General features: G+C 46.6%; 1 protein-coding gene and 1 long non-coding RNA gene across 7 annotated transcripts; one reads left to right on the top strand and one right to left on the bottom strand.

Moving 5' to 3' along the window:
* Positions 1-679: 679 nt before the first annotated feature.
* LOC112074080 (lysosomal cholesterol signaling protein) lies at positions 680-9,617 on the bottom strand. Of its 5 annotated transcripts, XR_011476880.1 has the most exons (9): positions 9,432-9,495; positions 8,803-9,016; positions 8,539-8,616; positions 8,224-8,342; positions 7,576-7,671; positions 7,433-7,497; positions 6,023-6,157; positions 3,920-5,080; positions 680-3,847 (listed from the first exon to the last, which is right to left on the bottom strand). XR_011476880.1 is itself a non-coding variant. In XM_070440378.1 (8 exons), the coding sequence occupies exons 1-7, from the start codon at positions 9,578-9,580 to the stop codon at positions 6,058-6,060; spliced, it is 717 nt and encodes a 238-aa protein (XP_070296479.1). In that variant the 5' UTR covers positions 9,581-9,617; the 3' UTR covers positions 3,892-5,080; positions 6,023-6,057. The 5 variants fall into 5 exon arrangements, 4 of the variants coding, with proteins under 4 accessions (XP_070296479.1, XP_023997071.1, XP_023997069.1 ...); XM_070440378.1 differs by lacking the exons at positions 680-3,847; positions 9,432-9,495 and adding an exon at positions 9,536-9,617 and having other exon boundaries at positions 3,892-5,080; XM_024141303.2 differs by lacking the exon at positions 680-3,847 and having other exon boundaries at positions 3,892-5,139.
* LOC139025307 (uncharacterized) lies at positions 6,176-7,111 on the top strand. Of its 2 annotated transcripts, XR_011476882.1 has the most exons (5): positions 6,176-6,327; positions 6,453-6,488; positions 6,526-6,597; positions 6,906-6,941; positions 7,046-7,111. It is a non-coding gene; the product is annotated as an uncharacterized lncRNA (long non-coding RNA). The 2 variants fall into 2 exon arrangements; XR_011476881.1 differs by lacking the exon at positions 6,176-6,327 and having other exon boundaries at positions 6,432-6,488.
* Positions 9,618-15,189: the final 5,572 nt, after the last annotated feature.

Here is a 15,189-nt window from a genome sequence, read left to right as displayed (position 1 = left end):
GCCAACAGGATAACGGTACATCTGGTGTCTCAGTACTGTAGTGTAAACCAGGCCATACAGGGGAACAGTACATCTGGTGTCTCAGTACTGTAGTGTAAACCAGGGTAACAGGGTAACAGTACATCTGGTGTCTCAGTACTGTAGTGTAAACCAGGCCATACAGGGTAACGGTACATCTGGTGTCTCAGTACTGTAGTGTAAACCAGGCCATACAGGGTAACAGTACATCTGGTGTCTCAGTACTGTAGTGTAAACCAGGCCATACAGGGTAAGGTACATCTGGTGTCTCAGTACTGTAGTGTAAACCAGGGTAACAGGGTAACAGTACATCTGGTGTCTCAGTACTGTAGTGTAAACCAGGCCATACAGGGTAACAGTACATCTGGTGTCTCAGTACTGTAGTGTAAACCAGGCCATACAGGTAACAGTACATCTGGTGTCCAGTACTGTAGTGTAAACCGGGCCATACAGGGTAACAGTACATCTGGTGTCTCAGTACTGAGTGTAAACCAGGCCATACGAGGGTAACAGTAGATCTGGTGTCTCAGTACTGTAGTGTAAACCACAGGCCTTTCTATGCTTCCATAAAGCTGTCTTCTACAGCTGAATACTGGTCTTGTTTCATCAAATCAACAATTAGAAGCTTTGATTTGTTTCTTTGACAGACATCATGAGTTTCTATTCACATAGTTTATTGTGGCAGTAGTTAGTGGTAATGATATAGCCATTATGCAACCCTGCTTGACATGTACAAGCAGTCAGTCACCCAGTCAGTCAGTCAGTCAGTCATCAGCCAGCCAGCACCAGTCACCCACCCAGTCAGTCACCCAGTCAGTCAGTCAGTCAGTCACCCAGTCAGTCACCCAGTCAGTCAGTCAGTCACCCACCCAGCCAGCCAGTCACCCACCCAGTCACAGTCAAGCAGCCAGCCAGTCAGTCAGTCAGTCACCCACCCACCCAGTAACACAAGCAGATGTGTGTGTTCTTCTCACATGCTAGTCATGCAGCAGCATGAGGTGGACAGCCCATAGCATCAGTGATTTTCAATGAAAATACCACATTCAACAAGTAATAATACACACAGCCACTCATCCTACAAGGCTGAGGCAGTCAGGCTTAACCCACAGCACCTCATCCTACAAGGCTGAGGCAGTCAGGCTAAACCCACAGCACCTCATCCTACAAGGCTGAGGCAGTCAGGCTAAACCCACAGCATCTCATCCTACAAGGCTGAGCAGTCAGGCTAAACCCACAGTACCTCATCCTACAAGGCTGAGGCAGTCAGGCTAAACCCACAGCATCTCATCCTACAAGGCTGAGGCAGTCAGGCTAAACCCACAGTACCTCATCCTACAAGGCGAGGCAGTCAGGCTAAACCCACAGCATCTCATCCTACAAGGCTGAGCAGTCAGGCTAAACCCACAGCACCTCATCCTACAAGGCTGAGGCAGGCAGTCAGGCTTAACCCACAGCCACTCAGTCTACAAGGCTGAGGCATCAGGCTAAACCCACAGCATCTCATCCTACAAGGCTGAGGCAGTCAGGCTAAACCCACAGCATCTCACCTACAAGGCTGAGGCAGTCAGGCTAAACCCACAGCATCTCATCCTACAAGGCTGAGGCAGTCAGGCTAAACCCACAGCACCTCATCCTACAAGGCTGAGGCAGGCAGTCAGGCTTAACCCACAGCCACTCAGTCTACAAGGCTGAGGCAGTCAGGCTAAACCCACAGCACCTCATCCTACAAGGCTGAGGCAGTCAGGCTAAACACACAGCATCTCATCCTACAAGGCTGAGGCAGTCAGGCTAAACCCACACCACTCATCATACAAGGCTGAGGCAGTCAGGCTAAACCCACAGTACCTCATCCTACAAGGCTGAGGCAGTCAGGCTAAACACACAGCATCTCAGTCACTTGACATCAAGTATCTGGAGAAACAAAGTGTTGAAGGTAGACTCTGCAAAGGATCATCATCACACACAGCGGGTCACTTCCTGCTTAAAGTCACACAGCTGGGTCACTTCCTGCTTAAAAGTCACACATCAACAACAACACAATTCATATGTGAGGAGTCATTTAAACAAGAGCATCAGTGTTAAGTGCAAAAACTCACGAACCCTGCTTGTTAATACTCAAAGACATTTGTATCACATTGATAAAACCTCATCAGAGGACAACATACCAGAGTATGATGTCATGATATTAGGAACAATAAATAACAATGCATATTCATGACTGATCACAACATTATTAGCATAACATGAGCATTAGAAACATTCTCCACATGTGGACACGCTGTCTACTTGACCAGCAGGACACGCTGTCTACTTGACCAGGCAGGACACGCTGTCTACTTGACCAGACAGGACACGCGTGTCTACTTGACCAGGCAGGACACGCTGCTACTTGACCAGGCAGGACACGCTGTCTACTTGACCAGACAGGACACGCTGGTCTACTTGACCAGGCAGGGCACGCTGTCTATTTGACCAGGCAGGACACGCTGTCTACTTGACCAGGCAGGACACGCTGTCTACTTGACCAGGCAGGACACGCTGTCTACTTGACCAGGCAGGACATGTGGACACGCTGTCTACTTGACCAGGCAGGACATGTGTTCCATACAGAATGTGAACACGCTGTCACTTGACCAGCAGGACATGTGGACACGCTGTCTACTTGACCAAGCAGGACACGCTGTCTACTTGACCAGGCAGGACACGCTGTCTACTTGACCAGGCAGGACATGTGGACACGCTGTCTACTGACCAGGCAGGACATGTGGACACGCTGTCTACTTGACCAGGCAGGACACGCTGTCTACTTGACCAGGCAGGACACGCTGTCTACTTGACCAGGCAGGACATGTGGACACGCTGTCTACTTGACCAGGCAGGACACGCTGTCTACTTGACCAGGCAGGACATGTGTTCCATACAGAATGTGGACACGCTGTCTACTTGACCAGGCAGGACACGCTGTCTACTTGACCAGGCAGGACATGTGTCCCATACAGAATGTGGACACGCTGTCTACTTGACCAGGCAGGACATGTGGACACGCTGGCTACTTGACCAGGCAGGACATGTGGACACGCTGTCTACTTGACCAGGCAGGACATGTGTTCCATACAGAATGTGGACACGCTGTCTACTTGACCAGGCAGGACATGTGGGACACGCTGTCTACTTGACCAGGCAGGACATGTGGACACGCTGTCTACTTGACCAGGCAGGACATGTGTTCCAGGAAACTATGTCAATGCATGGCCTTTAAAAACTGACTCAGCGATGATCTACAAGTGGTGTTGGAGGCCTCACCTCTCGCTTTGAACAAAATGATGTGTCACAGACAAGCTGTACCTCACCGCTAAAGCTTGCTTAGTTGAGCCAGATGGGCTGACAGTACTGGGTAACAGAACATAGTGGGAAAACGTTATCCTTCACTGACTTTCAAGTACATTACAACAGTATTACAGTAGTCTTACAAAACACGTCAGTTCAGTTACATATGAAATAGTTGAATCGTCTCAGGTCAACATTTTAGCCAGTACAGATTTCTTTACGTCATGCAAAGAAGTCTCTCTCTGATCCTGGAGCTGGTTGAGGATTGTGGATTGGTTCAGCTGGGATAGTAGCTGACTCAGGATGCACACACCGGCCACTTAAATGGCACCCTATTCCCTTCATAGTGCCCTACTCTTGACCAGAGTCCTGTTCCCTTCATAGTGCACACTCTTGACCAGAGTCCTGTTCCCTTCATAGTGCCCTACTCTTGACCAGAGTCCTGTTCCCTTCATAGTGCACTACTCTTGACCAGAGTCCTGTTCCCTTCATAGTGCACTATCTTTGACCAGAGTCCTGTTCCCTTCAAGTGCCCTACTCTGACCAGAGCCCTGTTCCCTTCATAGTGCACTACTCTTGACCAGAGCCCTATTCCCTTCATAGTGCCCTACTCTTGACCAGAGCCTTGTTCCCTTCATAGTGCACTACTCTTGACCAGAGTCCTGTTCCCTTCATAGTGCACTACTCTTGACCAGAGCCCTATTCCCTTCATAGTGCACTACTCTTGACCAGAGCCCTATTCCCTTCATAGTGCCCTACTCTTGACCAGAGCCCTGTTCCCTTCATAGTGCACTACTCTTGACCAGAGTCCTGTTCCCTTCATAGTGCACTACTCTTGACCAGAGCCCTATTCCCTTCATAGTGGCACTACTCTTGACCAGAGCCCTATTCCCTTCATAGTGCCCTACTCTTGACCAGAGCCCTGTTCCCTTCATAGTGCACTACTCTTGACCAGAGCCCTATTCCCTTCATAGTGCGCACTACTCTTGACTAGAGTCCTGTTCCCTTCATAGTGCACTACTCTTGACCAGAGCCCTATTCCCTTCATAGTGCACTACTCTTGACCAGAGCCTGGACGAAGCCCACCCATTCTTTCTCTCTTCTCGGGTCCATTCAGGAGGGTGCAAACGTTACAGAAATGTTCAGATATAAATGTATGACACGGAACAGATATGATTGTCTGATATGTGGGAATGGGAAATGCTAAATGGTGTCAGCTCTATCTCATTATATTTCCATCTGAACGTTTCATCTCACTGAATAGCAGTGTTGTAATATTCTAATACAGGATTTAGGAGTCAAGGTTTAAGACTTAAAAATCAAGGTTTAGGACTTAGGAGTCAAGGTTTAGTGACTTGACAACAACACTGCTGAATAGTAATCCCCCCCCCATTCCTCCCTCCTTCTCTGGGAACATCACATGGCCACAGGAGGCATACTGCTGTTCCTCTCCATCGGTGGCGTCCAGCTCCTCTCAGTGAAGCGGTAGTGTAGCAGGGGGTCGTCCCTGAAGTCAAACTGGTGTGTGAGGTGTTGCAGTATCCCTCCTTGCTGGAGCTGAGCCCCATAGAGCTGGGCTTCCCCCCTGTCCCGGGACAGACCCGCCCTCACCAGCCAGTCCACCAGATCACTGCCCAGGAAAGTGGCCTGMKTCTGGGCCTGGGATGGAGGATAAGTCCCCTGACCAGGTCTCTCCCTGGAGCGCTCCTTCTCCTGAACCCTCTCTCCCTCACACCTGCGTATCAAAGGAAGGATTCACCCACTGTCCCATTGTTCAGGCTTTCCCCAGAAGCACTAGGGTGGAGATATGGCGGAAGAGGAGAAAGGAGAACAGAGAGAAAAGGAGTGGTAGTGAGGATGAGCGTTCCTAAGAGAAACAGGAAATCAAAAGGTGAAAAGTAGCTACCAGGATGGTGTACCACTCCAAAACCAGAATGCATTGCCAGTGAAGAAGACTGTGGTAAGTTCAGTCCGTTCACAGAGTGTACAATGCAATAATGCATTTCTAAAGACAGGATTAGTGGTAGAAACATGCAGGATATTAGCTGGGTAAAATCCTAGGCCATGCATAAAGAAGATGTAGGAGAGAACGAGTTGAACTCGTAGGTAACATGCTAGTTATGGAAGACTAGATCTGCACACGCAGTAGCATTTAAGAGTCAACTGTATTATTTTTTATTGTATTTTATTTATTTTTGATCATTTTACCCCGTTTTTCTTCCCAATTTTGTGATATCCAAATTGGTAGTTACAGTCTTTTCCCATCGCTGCAACTCCCATACGGACTCTGAAGAGGTGAAACACAACCCCTCCAAGCCGCACTGCATCTTGACACACTGCTCGCTTAACCCGGAGTCAGCCGCACCAATGTGTCAGAGGAAACACAGTATAACTGGCGACCGATGTCAGCGTGCACTACGCCCGGCCCGCCACAGGAGTCGCTAGAGCGTGATAGGACAAGGACATCTCTGCGGGCCAAACCCTTCCCTAACCCGGACGACGCTGGGCCAATTGTATGCCGCCTCTGGGCCACTCGAGAGACCCAGTCAACGGTTTTTAATATAGATTCTAGAGATTTGATTCTGCACCAATCAGACATGTCCTGGGACTGAAATCATGCTACAAAAAATATATATAAATGAAATAAATGATAATTGATGTTTATGTTGTGGCCTACCTTTTGATGGGCACTATGTCCTGAACACACTGGTCTTATGATAGCGGACAAACTGAGTGCAGGTCAGCCTGATCTCCTCTGGAACCACAGAGGGGCTCCTCCGCACTCTCCCTGCCCTGCCACAGGCTCACTAACCTGGGGGACAGGACACACACAGGCCCCTTAGAGGGCAGAACAACCACATCTTCTACAGCCACACTACCTGGCTCAGGCAAGTCTGACTTAGATCAGGCCTTGTGCTGACGTTGGGACAATACAGCATACAGGAGGTGTTACTGATGTTGGGACAATACAGCATACAGGAGGTGTTACTGATGTACAACATACAGGAGGAAGTGCTGATGTTGGGACAATACAGCATACAGGAGGTGTTACTGATGTTGGGACAATACGCATACAGGAGGTGTTACTGATGTACAACATACAGGAGGAAGTGCTGATGTTGGGACAATACAACATACAGGAGGTGTTACTGATTTTGGGACAATACAACATAACAGGAGGTGTTACTGATTTTGGGACAATACAACATACAGGAGGTGTTACTGATGTTGAGACAATACAGCATACAGGAGGTGTACTGATGTACAACATACAGGAGGTGTTACTGATGTTTGAGACAATACAACTACAGGAGATGTTACTGATGTTGAGACAATACAACATACAGGAGGAGTTACTGATGTTAGACAATACAACATACAGGAGGTGGCGTGATGTGAGACAATACAACATACAGGAGGTGGCGTGATGTTGAGACAATACAACATACAGGAGGTGGCATGATGTTGAGACAATACAACATACAGGAGGTGTTACTGGATGTTGAGACAAATAACATACAGGAGGGTGCGTGATGTTGAGACAATACAACATACAGGAGGTGTTACTGATGTTGGGACAATACAACATACAGGAGGTGCGTGATGTTGAGACAATACAACATACAGGAGGTGTTATGATGTTGGAACAATACAACATACAGGAGGTGGCGTGATGTTGAGACAATACAACATACAGGAGGTGGCATGATGTTGGGACAATACAACATACAGGAGGTGTTACTGATGTTGAGACAATACAACATACAGGAGGTGGCGTGATGTTGAGGACAATACAACATACAGGAGGTGGCGTGATGTTGAGACAATACAACATACAGGAGGTGGCGATTGAGACAATAACATACAGAGGTGGCATGATGTTGAGACAATACAACATACAGGAGGTGGCATGATGTTGGGACAATACAACCCACAGGAGGTGGCATGATGTTGAGACAATACAACATACAGGAGGTGGCATGATGTTGGGACAATACAACCCACAGGAGGTGGCATGATGTTGGGACAATACAACAGTCAATGATGCACTATGCTCTCTGAAGTAAGTACCTAGTTCCTAGCTCACCTCTTCTTGAATGGCAGAATGATCAGATGCCTGTCCAGGCCAAAGATACCAAACGAAATGAAGCCCTGAGAAAATGAAGAGGGAAAGTCAGCAACAGTAAAATCCCTTTGTATACTCATCATCTACTAGACAGGAGAGCGTACCTGTCCATAGTTGGCCACAGCACAGAAGAACTGCAGCTCCAGGTACAGTCTACCAGGGTCCTGGTTGAACAACCACCATAGACAACTGGACAGGTTCTGGAAGACATGCGGGAGGGGGAATGAAAGTGCACACTTCACAGTTAACAAGGGCCGATTCAGGGAAGAGGTTCGAGATTGGAGTGAACTAGTGCACACTTCAGGGACAAGGGGGTTAGGAGAAAGGGGACACGGCCAAGCAATAAAAGAATAGAACAGAACAGTTAGACAGAACAGTGAGAGCAGAACAGAATAGAACAGAACAGAACAAAACAGAATGGAACAGAACAGTAAAACAGAATAGAACAGAACAGTGTAGAGCAAAACAGAATGGAACAGAGTAGAACAGAACAAAGTAGAACAGAATAGAACAGAGCAGAGCAGAATAGAACAGAACAGAGTAGAATAGAATAGAACAGAGCAGAATAGAGTAGAACAGAGCAGAACAGAATAGAGTAGAACAGAATAGAATAGAGTAGAACAGAATAGAATAGAGTAGAACAGAGTAGAACAGACAGAACAGAGTAGAACAGAGCAGAGTAGAACAGAGCAGAATAGAACAGAAAAGATTAGAACAGAATAGAACAGAGTAGAACAGTAGATAACACTCACAGCCAGCAGGGAAACTATGAGGAGTAGACCAACAGGACGGTGTCTGACCAGCTGTCTGTCATCCTGGACCGGTGGACTACACTGCTGCTGCTGGGGTTCACACAGCGCCCCACACTGGCCTGGAGGGTACAGCACAACAAGTCAACAGGGTTGTGTTCATTAGTGCACACCGTAGCAAGACGTTTTGCAACAGCATCACAGTGGACACAACAACAGGAACACAGTCAACTCAACAGGTCAGCCCGAAGTATCAGCCCATAAACCTAGAACACAACTCCAGCCAGAGCTGTAGTCATTCACGTTGTGTTCCTGTACCTGTTAGAGACGTGGGAGTGTCGTTCCTGGTGGCGCCGTTGCTCATGTCGGGCACGGGCTGTGTACAGCTACAGCAGTCTGGGAGGGACACACAACAACAACACACAGACACAGTTCTGAGTTATATCAAACTACTCATGTTTTTTAACAATATGTTTAGGTTGGCAATTTAAGGTTTTACATACGAAGTTCGACACAAAATCCCCAGTAAACCAACGCACCCAAGTTTACAGAACTAGAACCAACAATAATGTGTGTAGCTACCACTGTTGTTGCTGGTCTCTGCTGCTGAGGGCTCCAGTGGGGGGGTCTGGTTCTCCTGGTGTCCAGGGGGCCTCAGGTCCTCTATAGTACCCATGTTGGAGGCTCTCTCCAGGGCTTGGTAGTTCTGGTTCTCCTTGGTGCCCTGGCTAAGACCCATCAGAGAGAAACCACCTACCAAGATGCTGCAGGAGACTACTACTGCAGTACTGATGATCTGAGAGAGGAGAGAGAGAGAGAGAGAGAGAGAGAGAGGTAAAACCTTTAGGACTGGCTCCACATCTATGTGATGTGTAAAGTGTAAAACCTTTAGGACTGGCTCCACATCTATGTGATGTGTAAAACCTTTAGGACTGGCCCCAGATCTATGTGATGTGTAAAACCTTTAGGACTGGCTCCAGATCTATGTGATGTGTAAAGTGTAAAACCTTAGGACTGGCTCAGATCTTATGTGATGTGTAAAACCTTTGAAGGACTTGGCTCCAGATCTATGTGATGTGTAAAGTGTAGTCAACTCAGGGAGAACTAACAGTGGATCCTGTATTCCCAGTAAACTAAAACCACAGGGTGGCCTCTCTCACTGAGCCCTGCCATAGAAGAAGCCAAATCTATAGTATCAGGCATCCTCTCACCTGAGCCCTGCCATAGAAGAAGGCAGAGTCTATAGTATCAGGCATCTCTCACCTGAGCCCTGCCATAGAAGAGGCAGAGTCTATAGGATCAGGCATCCTCTCACCCTGAGCCTGCCATAGAAGAAGGCAGAGTCTATAGTATCAGGCATCCTCTCTCCTGCAGGAGCAGGCCTCCAAGGATGAGGAACGGTAATGCTGTGGAAGAGAAAACACTGTAAGGTTAAGTTTGAGGAACCCAACATAACACACTGTTTCACACACACAATATTACATTTAAGTCATTTAGCGACGCTCTATCCAGAGCGACTTACAACATGGAAAGTTCATACATATTCATCCTGGTCCCCGTGGGAATTGAACCCACAACCCTGGCGTTTTGCAAGCCATGCTCTACCAATGAGCCACACACAACACACACACACACACACACCACACACACACACACACACACACACACACACACACACACACACACACCACACACACACAAACACACCCACACGACAGTACCCCAGCCAAAAGACCAATGAGACCCCAGGTGGAATCCTATCAGAAATTGTCCTTCTTGGTCAGAACCAAACAGAGAGGAATGAGACCTAATAGTCGACCACAGACAGAACCAACTCAGGGTTATTCCACAGATAACTGTACAACATATCCGTCCAGACTCACACGTACTTACCAGTCCCAGACTCACACGGTACAATACCAGTCCAGACTACACACGGTACATACCTGTCCAGACACTCACGGTACATACCAGTCAGACATCACACGGTACAGTACCTCGTCCAGACCTCACGGTACATACAGTCCAGACACTCGCGGTACATACGCCAGCACGGTACAACAGCCAGCACCACGCGGTACATACCAGTCCAGACACACGCGGTACATACAGTCCAGTACACACGCGGTACATACCAAGTCCAGATCAACACGCGGTACATACAGTCCAGATCAGCACGGGTACAATACCGTACAGACACACGGTACATACCAGTCCAGAACGCTACAGTCCAGACACGGACTACATCAACACACACGCGTCAACATCAATCACGGTACATACCAGTCCAGACACGGTTTTCCTGCCACGGTAACATACCGCTTCCAGACACACCCGGTAACAATACCGTCCAGACACGCGGTACATGCATCCAGCCCTACCCCAGTAGACACACGCGGTCACATGTACCCGTCAGACACTCCAACGCGTAAGGATACCCGTCCAGACATCCACGGTACAATACCAGTCAGACACACGCGGTACATACCCGTCCAGACATCACGCGGTACATAACCCGTCAGACACACCGGTACATACCCGTCAGACACACACGCGGTACATACCCTTCCAGACCACACGCGGTACATACCCGCCCAGAACACACGCGGTACAATACCCGTCAGACACTCGCGGTACATACCGTCCACGACCACAACGCGGTACATACCAGTGCCAGACACACGCGTACATAACATCAGACACACCGCGGTACATACCACGTCCAGACACCGCGGTACAACCATCCAGACCACACGCGGTACATACCATCCAGACCCACGCGGTACATACAGTCCAGATACACGCCGGTACATACCGTCCAGAACTCGCGGTACAATACCGTCCCAGACCTCACGGTACATACCCGTCCAGACACACGACACGGTACAGTACCCGTTCCAGACACTCACGTACATACCAGTCGCAGAAACCACACACTCGGTACAATACCAGTCCAGAACAATCACGTACCATACCGTCAGACACACACGGTACAATACCCGTCCAGAACACACACGTACATACACCGTCCAGCCACACGGTAGCTACCCGTCCGATCACTCACGGTACAGTACAGTCCAGAACTCAACGGCAATTTCCAGTCCAGACACACGCGTACATCCAGTCCAGACCACACGGTACAGTACCAGTCCAAGACATCAGGTACATTTCCCCGTCTAGACCTTCACGGTAATTTCCAGTTCTAGACTCACGGTACAGTACCAGTCCATAAGACATCACGGTACAGTACGCAGTCCCAGACAACATAACGGTACATTACGCAGTCCAGACCACTAGGTACATACAGTCCAGACAATATGTGCTGTAGAGTGACCCATAGAGCCAGTGGTGACTGTCAACACTGTCCAAGTGTCCTCGCTGCTTCAATACGAAGTTCCACAGGATCATACTGAACACACTGGAACTACAGGGACAAGGAGAGAACAACATTTACTATATATCTATTATGTACACGTTGAAGTTGGAAGTTTACATACACGCTTAGCACAAATACATTAAAAACTCAGTTTTTTCACAATTTCTGACATTTATTCCTAGTAAAAATTTCCCTGGTCTTTGGTCAGTTAGGATCGCCACTTTATTTTAAGAAAATGTGAAATGTCAGAATCATAGTAAGAGAGAATGATTGTATTTTAGTTTTTATTTATTTCAATCAGATTCCCAGTGGTCAGACGTTTACATACACTCAATTAGTATTTTGGTAGCATTGGCCTTTAAATTGTTTCACTTGAGTCCAAACGTTTCAGGTAGCCTTCCACAGAGCTTCCCACAATAGTGGTGAATTTTGGCCCATTCCTCCTGACAGAGCTGGTGTATACTGGTCAGGTTTGTAGGCCTTCTTGCTCGCACACGCTTTTCCAGTTCTGCCCACAAAATTTTTCCTATTGGATTGAGGACAGGGGTTTGTGATGGCCCCTAAATACCCTGACTTGTCTTTGGAAGACGCAATTTGCGACGAAGCTTAACCCTTCCGACTGATGTCTTTGAAGATATGCTTCATATAATATTCCACATCAATTTTCCTGCCTCATCGATGTCATGTATTTTGTGAAGTGCAACCCCACGACATAATGCTGCCACCCCCGTGATCACGGTTGGGATGGTGTTCTTCGGCTTGGCAAGCGTCTCCCTTTTCCTTTAAACATAACGATGGTCATTATGGCCACAAGTTCAATTTTGTTTCATCAGACCAGAGAACATTCCCCAAAAAGTACGATCTTTGTCCCGTGTGCCAGTTGCCAAACCATAAGTCCCTGGCTTTTTTTTATGGCAGTTTTGGAGCGTGGCTTCTTCCCTTGCTAGCAGCTTTCAGGTTATGTCGATATACGACTCGTTTTTACTGGTGGATATAGATACTTTGTACTTTGTTTTCCTGAAACGTGGCATCCTTCAGGTGTTTGGAAATTGCTCCAAGATGAAACCAGACTTGTGGACGGTCTACAATGTTTTTCTGAGGTCTTTTGGCCTGATTTCTTTTGAATTTTCCCATGATGTCAAGCAAAGAGACACTTGAGTTTGAAGGTAGGCCTTGACATACATCTACAAGGTAAACCTCAATTGACTCAAATTATGTCAATTAGCCTATCAGAAGCCCTTCTAAAGCCATGACATCCTTTTCTGGAATTTTTTCCAAGCTGTTTAAAGGCACAGTCAACTTAGTGTATTGTAAACTTCTGACCCACTGGAACTAATGGACATACGAATGAGACACTATATAGTAATAATCTGTCATAAACTATTTGTTGGAAAAATTACTTGTGTCAAAGTAGATGTCCTAACCGACTTGCAAAACTATAGTTTGTTAACAAGAAATTTGTGGAGTGGTTGAAAAACAGTTTTAAATGACTCAACCTAAGTGTATGTAAACTTCCGACTTCAACTGTATAATATTTAGTAAACATTATGTACAGTGCTTTCGTAAAGTATTCAGACCCCTTGACTTTTTCCACATTTTGTTAGTTAGACTTATTCTAAAATGCATTAAAATTAAAAAAATCCTTAAATCGACAACACAATACCCCATTACATAAAGACACAAGACAAGCGAAAACAGGTTTTTTAGAATGTTTTTCAAATTTATTACAAATAAAAACTGAAATATCTTATTTACATAAGTATTCAGACTTTTGCTATGAGACTGGAAATTGAGCTCAGGTGCATCTGTTTCCATTCATCATCCTTGAATGTTTCTACAACTTGGGAGTCCACCTGTGGTAAATTCCAATTGATTGGACATGATTTGGAAAGTCACACAACCTGTCTATCATAAGGTCCCACAGTTGACAGGGCATGTCAGAGCAAAACCAAGCCATGAGGTCGAAGGAATGTCAATAGAGCTCGAGACAGGATTGTGTCGAGGCACAGTTTGGAAAGGGTACCCAAAACATTTCTGCAGCATTGAAGGTCCCCAAGAACCACAGTGGCCTCCATCATTCTTAAATGGAAATAGTTGTGAACCACAAGACTCTTCCTAGAGCTGGCCCTCGCAAACTGACAATCGGGGGAGGAAGGGCCTTGGTCAGGGGGTGACCAAGACCGAGGTCACTTGACAGAGCTCCAGAGTTCCTCTGTGGAGGTGGGAGAACCTTCCAGAAGGACAACCATCTCTGCAACCACTCCCAATCAGGCCTTTATGGTAGAGCAGCCAGACAGAAGCCACTTCTCAGTAAAAGGCACATGACAGCTCGCTTGGAGTTTTGCAAAAGGCATCTAAAGATTCTCAGACCATGAGAAACAAGATTCTCTGTGTCTGATGAAACCAGATGACTCTTTGGCCTGAATGCCAAGCATCACATCTGGAGGAAACCTGGCACCATCCTACAGTGAAGCGTGGTGGTGGTAGCATCATGCTGTGGGGATGTTTTCAGCGGCACGACCTGAGAGACTAGTCAGGATCGAAGAAAGAAGAACGGAGCCAAAGCACAGAGAGATCCATGATGGAACCTGCTCCAGAGGGCTCAGGACTCAGATGGGGCAAGGTTCACCTTCAAACCAGGACAACGACTCTAAGCACACAGCCAAGACAATGCAGAGTGGCTTCGGGACAAGTCTCTGAGATGTCCTTGAAGTGGCCCCAGCCAGAGCCGGACTTTAACCCATCAACATCTCTGGAGAACTGAAAATAGCTGTGCAGCGATGCTCCCCATCCAACCTGACAGAGACTTGAAGAGGATCTGCAGAGAAGAATGGAGAAAACTCCCCACATACAGGTGTGCCACGTTTGTAAGCTCATACAGAAGACTCCAAGGTGTAATCGCTGTCAAAGGGTGCTTCAACAAAGAACTGAATAAAGAGTCTGAATACTTATGGAATGTGACATTTCTTTTAGTTTTTTCTAAAAACGTCTTCTTTTTTAAACTGTTTTTGCTTTGTCATTATGGGTATTGTGTGTAGATTGATGAGGCACCTTTTCAACATTTTAGATAAGGGTTGTAATGTAACAAAAGTGGAACAGTCAAGGGTCTGAATACTTTCAGAAGTACGTATATGAAGGATAATGTAATAACCCTTTCAGAAGTATGTATATGAAAGGATATATGTAATAACCCTTTCAGAAAGGTACTGTATATGAAGGATATATGTTATAACCCTTTCAGAAGTACTTATGAAGGATATCATGTAATACCCTTTCAGAAGGTACTGTACATGAAGGATATATGTAATAACCTTTCAGGTACGTAGATTAAGGAATTGATAATAACCCTTTCAGAATGTACTGTATGAAGATATATGTAATAACCCTTTCAGAAGGTACTGTATATGAAGGATATATGTAAATAACCTTTCAGAAGGTACTGTATATGAGGAATATGTACATAACCCTTCAGATGTACTGTAGAAGGATATTGAATAACTTTAGAATACTTTGATGATCAGAAGGTACTGTATAATGAAGGATATATGAATAAACCCTTTCAGAAGGTACTGTATATGAAGGATATATGTAAT

Source organism: Salvelinus sp. IW2-2015, unplaced genomic scaffold (genome assembly GCF_002910315.2).
Source record: "Salvelinus sp. IW2-2015 unplaced genomic scaffold, ASM291031v2 Un_scaffold2486, whole genome shotgun sequence".
Classification (NCBI taxonomy): Eukaryota; Metazoa; Chordata; class Actinopteri; order Salmoniformes; family Salmonidae; genus Salvelinus; species Salvelinus sp. IW2-2015.
Note: the sequence above shows the minus strand (reverse complement) of the source record. Positions and strands in the feature narration are given on the sequence as shown.

Excerpts from the sequence above, each read along its gene's own strand:
- LOC112074080 (XM_070440378.1), bottom strand. The coding sequence starts at position 9,580 with ATGCCTGATACTATAGACTCTGCCTTCTTCTATGGCAGGCTCAGG. Across the intron at positions 8,343-8,538 it reads CACTCCCACGTCTCTAACAG|GCCAGTGTGGGGCGCTGTGT; the intron begins GTACAGGAACAC and ends TGTACCCTCCAG. Across the intron at positions 7,672-8,223 it reads TCATAGTTTCCCTGCTGGCT|AACCTGTCCAGTTGTCTATG; the intron begins GTGAGTGTTATC and ends CATGTCTTCCAG.